Raw genomic sequence first — 8,775 nt, 5'->3', positions numbered from 1 at the left:
TGAAGCCGTACACTCATACTATACAAAAGGCCATTATTACAGCGCAATCTTACAAGGAGATCAACCTCTGAGAGTCGCATCGAAGACAACCTTTTGTTCAACACATTATAAATAAACATCTTGTTCCTATATAATTTAACACACTCCGCGAAGTAAGAAAAATTGTCAATCACGGACGAGCGGAGAAACTCATTCTTTATTTGTCTGATTGACAGCAGGCAAATTCAACTGTTTAGCATGGGTGAGTATTCATGCGGCAGTTATTAGAAAAAATAAAAATGTCAAGCACAAGTAACATTTAACTGGGTTTAGAGATAATTATTTTTGGGTGTCTCTATCTAATTTTCGAAACAGAATCTCTGTTTGCGACAGAAAGGGCAGAGAAATCCGTCACCCCCCGAAGCTTCACCCCCTTTGTCTGCGCTGTGTTGGTCTCGCCCAAACTTCGCTCGGATTTTTGTTCTCTTTCTATGGTGCGCGTTGCGCTCAATTGATGCTGAAGGTTTGCGCGTTTCCATCGGCGTCTGCTGTCAATGGCTTTCTGGACGTGCTTTATTTGAATGTCTGGGCTTTTAAAAATAATCTCATCTCAAGGAACCTCGCGCAGTAATGGATATCTTATGGATTTTATGGACGCTACCCGCTGCGCTGGCTGTAGAAGGTAAGGGAAATTGCCCCCTTGTCCTATTGCGATAGCATTCTGCCGAGTGTGCGAATATCTGCGCGGCGCAGTCGGCTGAACGTTACCCAGCGAGTTTAAATTTCTTTCAAGGGCAAGGTGCCACGGAATCGGCGCTGTCCTCAGGGCTGAGAGTGGGAGTGGTGTGCAGCGCTTTGTGCTGCTGTTCATTAATGCGATAAAATAGATGGCAGCGATTTTTTTGTGTAACTGACTGGCTGGCTATGCTGTGCATTTCATGTGGACTGCACCAAGCAGGTCCGCGACCGCACAGGTACAATGCACTGAAGGAGTAAAGGTATTGGGGATAATTAACTTCATATGTTAATGGTGCGTAACACCAAGAGCACTCTAATATAATAACCATTAATGCGCGCATTCAGGTGGTTCAAATGTTTGAAATCACGTAGCAACGGGCGATGTGTTCCAGTTCAGGACTGTGGGGATAGTCACAATGCGAAAGCAGACTGTGGCTCGTTAGACTTGCGGCATTGGCTTTTTTCTTAAATGTGAAGTGTTTAGGGATGAGGTTACAGCAACCTGCTATGTCAAATATCATCAAGCGAATTTAGCTCCGTCATTAAATAAATGTCGAGGCTATCTTTTTATGACTCTGAAGTGCAGGTTTTGGGGTACTCGACTCCACTCGAATGGTGGTTGATACCCGCTGGACGTGTCCAACTGTAAGCTACAATAGAAATTTTAGTATGTGGTCTAGCTGTATTATAGACACATGCATCCCCACAGAAACCCTCTGCACTTTAGAACAAATGAAATGAAATTGCTGTATTCCATTGAACATGGAAATAGCAGCCATTTCCCGATTATGGACGCGCGTGCCTTTCGGCGAGCGATTGTCGTGGAAAAACGTCGGCGTCCTCGCGACACACGCTCCGTGTGCTCCGGTGGCTCGAGCGTAGGCCGGTTCAGGAGCGTGCCTCCGCGGCATCCGCCAGAGACGAACCTGGAGCCCAGACTCAACAGCATGCAGCATCCCTCACCGCACGAAAGCATTTTACCAATTCCAAATCGAGTCAAGAGGCTATTAATTTTGGAGTTGATCAATGCAACTCACGTTTTTAATGATGAATGACTAGTTGCAGAATTTTTTGCGACGAAAAGAATTACTTATACATGGAATAAAAGATGAAAACAGTTTATTGAATTTTAATTATGGTATGAATGTGTTCATTTTTTGCATGAGCCAGTGAAGTAATTTGGAATGGGACATACGTTTGGAATATATAGCCATTCATTACTTGTCTTTTTGGTTGTTTGTTCCACACTTAAGTATGGCTGGTTCTGAACGTCTCTTTAAACAGCTGATGTTCACGTTATCATTGCAATTGAAAGTCCTGAGTGCATGTCAGGGCCTGTACATTTACAAACGCCAGATCAAAACCCGGTACCTGTCGGCTCTAAAATATAATATACCTAATACCCCAGGGGTGGGGATTAGAGGCATAAACCAAGAAACTCCTTGTATGGACGTGTTCGCTTAGAAAGAAACCTTACTCACCTATCTCCTCAAAGATCTCCTCTTCCCACAAAGACACCTAGCCTGTTATCTAAACTTGGTATGTTTTTCCTCAAGTGTTGCCGGTTGGGTTGTAACAGCCGTGGTGTTGTACGTTGGTCTGGAGTTTTCCCTGTGGTGTTTGCATAGCCCCTGTGTTTGTAAATGTTTCCGTTAATGTATCAGTCTGTTTGTTTTTCCCTTCTTCTGTTCACACTGAAGTTCTGCTGTGTCAGTCACACAGAAAGCCGAGGGACTGAGGCATAATTTTGTCCATGAAACAATAAACTTCTGAACAGTTATTATGGCACTGTACTGTGTTTTTCATATAGAATGTTTAAGAAAAAATAGCAAATGAATACAAATAGAATACTGGATGTTATTTTGTCAAATAACACCTGACTACTTATTATTTAAGTTTATGACTCTGGTCATTCTGTTCTGAAAAGATATAAACATTTTGTTGTTATTTGATATCCTGAGCCACGGCATAGCATGAATATGAAGAATATGAATCTGTTACAAACTTAATGTTTTAACTTAAAATGGTGCTAATCTATATTTAATTTTATAATTTCTAAATGTATGGGTTTGAATTCCATAGTGATATAGCCTAGTGCTCCACATAATTGTTAAATTTCTTTATCTGTCTGATTTCTTGCTTCTCTGGTTTTTAGATCTTTGATTCAGGCAGTGTATGTGTAAGAATTGGTCACTGGTCCTCTCAGGTAAAATGATGCTGGTTTAAAGAGATACAGGTGATGGCTGTTTTCCAAACGTTGGTGCTAAATTTGGGTGTTTTTCTGCTGAAAGGCCCCCTGTGTGCGGATCCAGGACGGGGGGTGGGGTGTGGAGGAGGATTCGGCAGCATGGCTGCTGGTAGCGATGTGCTCCCCACTCCCCGTACTGCACCTAGCCGAACTCTAACTGATCTGAGACGGCAGTCTTTCTCTCATTTGATTAGCACATACTATGGGGAGGATCGAACAGCCTGCTTGACCACTTCAAGCATTCGGGAACTTAAACGTAGCGACGTGATTGGCCGTCTTTGCTAGGCTGCAGAGGATGTTAAGTCATAGCAGTGGCTCGTAGCTCTGGGGAGAAAAAGGATCCACGAAAAACATCAATGGATTAATAACTACCAGCTGTTTATTTTTTTCAAAAAAGAAACTTTTTATTGCCGTGTCCTGGACCTGATAACGGATAAAATTGTGATCTGTCGAAAAAAAATTCTGTGTTTCTGTTTTTTCATATTTTAGATATATCATAGACTTAAGAGAGGATAGAAAAGTCGGACCTCCAGATCGTGCTTGGATGGTTTAGTTGTGATACTGCTGATCCAGTCGTGCCATTGTAGGGTAACATGCATTTCAGTTTTATATTTTTAAAATGGTACACATAACATATTCATACATTACATTCCAAAGTATGTCTCAGGAAATGCAGGCCCTTGAAAATAACCCGAATGTTGTTTCCTTTTTTAATGGAAGACTGATACGGACAATTTCATTAAATAAATTTAGAAAAAAAGAAAGAGGAAATAAGCTACAGGATATGGGGTCGTGTTGAATACTTTTTTGTGGATCTGCAACTGTAAGAAATTCAGTGCATTTCAGTTTTAGATTAACTTAGCATATGATCAAATAGGCTAGGTCAGAGTTTCTATTACGAAATGATGGTGTTCGAAGACGGTGTTTCTCATTTTTTACTGAGACTGAAGTGGTAAAACATTTTCGTTTCATGCTAAAATGCGTCCAGCTGCAGTCTACGATTAAAATATTGCGCTGTGAGTTAAAATTTTGATATTACAAGTAACTGGCGCACACCCCCATCCCCCCCCCAACCCCGCCATCCGGTCCCTTCCAGAATGTCACCCTAGCCGACCAGCCAATGGATTCGCAGTAGCTAGTCACGTATTAAAAATTGAGAGTTCAGCTGGAGGTCACTGCAGCTGTAACCCAAAAAAACAACACAGAACAGTGTGGAACGGAATGGCTTTGACGGTCTCACGTCATTGCGAATCATAGCCTAGCCTTCTGCCTCTGTAAGAAATACAGCCATTTTTCAGTCGCATTATATAAAATAGAATATTTAAAAAATCCAAAGACAGTGCATTTTTTGTGGCCGTTAATTAGTCCATAATATTCTCAGATAGTTTCCTCTGCAAGGACGAGACGGCTTTATTACAAGTAGCTTTATTAGTGTAATTGATGAAAAGTAAAAATGTTTTAGTCTTCTCATTTAGATAAGATTTGGAACTATAAAGCAGAAATATTTATGAAAATGTGATCTGCTGAAAGTCAGAATTTTCTGATTGTCTTGCTATTTCATATATTATTGCTTTTTAGGTTGTATGTCCTAACCGTCTTTATTAACTGAAGGCCTACTTAAGGTTAATGTGTGTGCTTGGTCTACTACACGCTGTACCTTTTTTGGGAAGCCTGTATTATTTACAGGCCAGTATATTCTTCAATTTGCATTTAAAAAAGAATAAAAGCAAAATCTGTATGTGATACCTACAAATTTTTAAATTAATTTTGGTTTAATTTTTTCTAGCTGCTTCTCGCTAATTTGAAAAGAAAAATAATTTTGTGGAAAGTTTATTAAATTTGTTCAGAGGATAAATAAACATGCCAGCAGAGAACCATGTGCAAAACGGCATAAACCATAAACAAGCAAAGGAGTTTTATCGATTTTAGGAATATCATTAAGCGATTAAACAAGGTAAACAGAATGGTATCGTGCATACCCTGAACACGGCACAGCCTAGCTACTGAAAATTTTACAGCTGAACATTTTACAACATAATTTATGGCTGAGCAGCAGAGCCTAAATGACTGACTGCTGTTACCGCTGTGTCACATGCAGTTCTGGAGTTGTTTTTTGTTTAAGCTAATTGAGTTTTCATTGTCAACACCTCTGTTGTAAATAAGAAGTGGTTGTTCAACATGATGACAAATGGCAAATATGTTGGATAAAATCGTTATTTCTTTTGCACGCTTACGAGAAGCTAAAAGGTGGGGTAGAGTGAGGTTAGTATGTAACCGTTCCACTGGCCTCCTGTATTTCTGTATATCATTTTTCTACGGTCCGTAAACAACTGGAAGTCTCCCAACACACTCGACCGTACATATGGTTATGTGATTTTGTGATAATCTGGAAAAGGCTGCTGAGTAAAAAGTCACTGTAGAAGATTCTGTGATGGAATAAAACCCTGGGTAAGTGTTTGGCTGGACGTACAAAACATTTAAAAATCAATCTGGTAAAGCCTATTGACTTGATGTGTATCCAATCAAACTCATTCTCTGGATTCTTTCAGCTACTTACAGAAATTTCAGCAGTGAATTAATTTTTTTTCCCCAAGACCAATTTCAATTAGTAATAAACGTTACAAAACTGTAATGTAATTCTGACGCTTTGGTGCAGCTTGTCACTGAATAAAATAGCCAACTGGTAGGATTTTTTACTAATTAATGTGATTTTAATTAATTCATTCATAAATTTTGTTGTTATTAAATATGTGTTTTTTTTTCTTCTTGACAATACCCCATATTGAACTGAATTCTGCTCGCAGACAGATATAAACTCGGGGTTTGCGTGTTACTTCTGTGTGTGTGATGCGATTGAGGAGGTTGTGGTCCAGCCTGGTCCATCAGATGGATCGCAACCTTGAGGAAAACCCCCCAGAAAAGCGTTTTATTGGCCCCCCAGGCAGCGTTTCAGTGGTTAACTGAGTGGCTTTCACTCACGGTTTCTCTGCTCTTTCAGCTGGCTTTAAGCGGTAATAAACTGCAGTACTGTTTTTCCTGCTTTCGCCGGCACAGTGAAATTTGCTGGCCTTAATTAAGATCAGTGGGAGAGAGGCCCGGTCTCCCGGCTGCACTGGGCGGTCCTGTTTACTCATTCACCTGCTCTGTTTACCTGTGTTTGCTAAGCGCTGCCCCAGGAGAGCCATTCAGCATAATGAAGGTAAAATTAAAACCTCGCAGCCGGCACTGTGGAATAGTGCGGGACGGTGTGGAACCATGGGTAGGGAACTTGGGGCCACATGGTTGCAGTTTCGAATCCCGGGGACTGCCGTTGTGTTTTTATGCAGGTTAGTAACCTTAACTGCTTGAGTTAACATACGGCTTTATAAAGGAAAAAAAAAAAACTGTAAATCGCCATCACAAAAACTAAATCGCCATCACAAAGATGCTAAGCAAAAGTGAATAGTTAATGCCAATGAGGTTGGAGCCCCCACATCGTTTAAAAAAGATGTGCAGGGATAGGGTAGAGTAGATATATTAATACATATATGGAAAATGGTGTGTGTGTATATATATATATATATATATATAATATATATATTATGTGTATATATATATATATACATATGCAGTTTTAATATGTGAATGTACTCTTAGAGTCTTAGTTGTTTAGTTATGTGCTGGATAGTTTTCATAATATAAATGTGCATGTCACCATACATTACTGAAATGATGGGTAGTGTGTGTTTGAATATGAGAACTGTGATGAGATATTTGATGGAATGTGATGGAATATGCTGCAAAAGGCATAAAAAGCCCTCTCCTGTGATGGCGTTTTTAGAACAGACACAGTAAATGTAGGGTTTTTTGTCTGAAACAGGATTGCTCTTACGTTTGTGAAATCTTTCACTTTTTTATCCTGTTATCTCTGTAAGACACTCTTGATTTTATTAATATTTATTTATTATAATATTTTATTATTATAAATATTCACAATATTTTTTTATATATCAGCTCTTTTCAAGTCTTTTCTTTTGTGTAGGCTACCCCGGCGCTAGTGACCACTCTGAAGTAAACACTTTGTATGCGTTTGCTGAAAAACACATGCGTTTGCTTGAGAATGTCACCAGTTTCTTCTCCCACATTTGGCCAAACTGGGTTTTAAAGCGAACTTTGGGTCTGAACTCGCCTGAATGAGCTCTGTTCTCTGCCTTTTTGTGTCGTCAGAGTGCATTCAAATTTATACTCTGTAATTCACACCCATGGGGATGCAACTTCTTATTTAGTATTGTGTGTGTTTGTTTGAAAGAGAAATTGTGTGTGTGTGTGTTTGCACATACGTGTGTACGTGTGTGGAAGTTATTTCTGTCAGTACACTCCTATCATTTTTTTAACAGTTTGCCCTGTGCACATACTGCAAGATGTGTTAAGCTGTCCTGATTCAGAAAGATAGACCGTTATAATTCTGGTGAAGGTTTGCAAAAAGCACCCATACATATCCGAGTTATGATGCATCCCGTCAGAAAATATTCTTAACCATGAACTGCAAAGGGAGGGAATGCTTGTTTTTAGTTTCAGCGCGGCTGCCGGCCCCACCATGTGCGCATTTAGCCCCTTTGCTCATAAGGGTGTTTTGGTTTGTAGTAAAAGTATTTTCAGCGCTTCTGGAATAACTTGACTTGCACTGTACGTAAACACGCAGGGAAATCTGATTGCGAGCACTCTACGGTATGTTTACATGCCTTTTTTAGGCTGAACGACACCATTTCCGATTTTAAACTTCTGCCAAGTTTGAGTAAGCCTCTTTCAGATGCAAATCAGGTTGAGGCAGTTACACATTTGTTTAACAATTGTGATGTACCTCCTCAAGTGAACATTACATTTCTGAGCCTGCACATGACAGTTTTTTTTTTCTCTGAAAGGTTGGAGAAGTGTGAGAGTGCGGTTTGGAGAGACGGGATTATCCGGGGTAAAGCGAGAGGCGAAGGCGATGCCGTGTTTTTGCAGGCTGCAGAGGAGCAGATGCAGAGATCCCGTCTCCACGCTAACGACCGCAGCGGCTTTCACAAAGAATCCGCCTCCATTCAGGCTGTAATCCCTGCTGCCCAGGCCTGCAGCATTGTCACTCGCATGCAAAATTTCAATTAGTGCTGGTACCAGTTGTTTTCTTCTGAGGGCGGGTGTTATGTTTCGGGGGGGGTGTCCAACGGCATGTTTAACGTGGTGTATTGGCGTAGTCGGGCCGTGTTCGGGCAGCGATGGGCAGACGCAGGTCCTGCGGAGGCCCCGGCCGGCCTGCGTGCCGTGATCTCATTGTTTCGGTGTTTCGCTGGGATTTCTGCTGGAGTCAGGACTGCCGGTGTTCCGCTGGGAGCCGGGCTGCACTGTGGCCCTGCCTCTCTCTCCGCTGTGATGGGGGCCGGGAGGAGAGCACTTCAGCCTCAGTGCACCGCGCTCTGCTTCACACGGCCATTACTGAGAGAACTGCGCCTCCACACATCAGCCATTGTTGGCCAAGAATTTCCGCCACTCCTCGCTCTACTGGGCTCGGAGGGAAAATGGCTTAAACCATGACTGCTGCTCAAGCACTGTGATTAGTTTGCGAGTTGAAATTTAAAAGATATGGCTAAAATATTAGTTAAAATTCGTGTTCGTTGAGTTCCCGTACTCTGGAGGGAATGCGAGCGTGTTGGTGATGGGGAGTGTTTCCAGCAGGGGGCAGTATAAGATGCATACTGTTTTGGGAATTTAAATCAGTGATGCGCATTAGTACAAGAGGACAATGGGCCCCTGTTGTGCATGCGATATGTAAAAAATATGTATCATGTTTA

The 8,775-nt window shown here is 41.3% G+C and overlaps 1 protein-coding gene across 5 annotated transcripts in view; it reads left to right on the top strand.

The window, feature by feature from the left end:
- Positions 1 to 485: 485 nt before the first annotated feature.
- Positions 486 to 8,775, top strand: part of LOC118778739 (ephrin type-B receptor 2-like) — a 142,601-nt gene continuing 134,311 nt past the window's right edge. For all 5 annotated transcript variants that reach the window (XM_036530403.1, XM_036530402.1, XM_036530400.1 and 2 more), the window contains exon 1: positions 486 to 661. In XM_036530403.1, the coding sequence (XP_036386296.1) occupies positions 610 to 661 (52 nt within the window). In that variant the 5' untranslated portion in view covers positions 486 to 609. The remainder of the gene's footprint in view (positions 662 to 8,775) is intronic.

This window comes from Megalops cyprinoides, chromosome 6 (genome assembly GCF_013368585.1).
Source record: "Megalops cyprinoides isolate fMegCyp1 chromosome 6, fMegCyp1.pri, whole genome shotgun sequence".
NCBI lineage: Eukaryota > Metazoa > Chordata > Actinopteri > Elopiformes > Megalopidae > Megalops > Megalops cyprinoides.
Note: the sequence above shows the minus strand (reverse complement) of the source record. Positions and strands in the feature narration are given on the sequence as shown.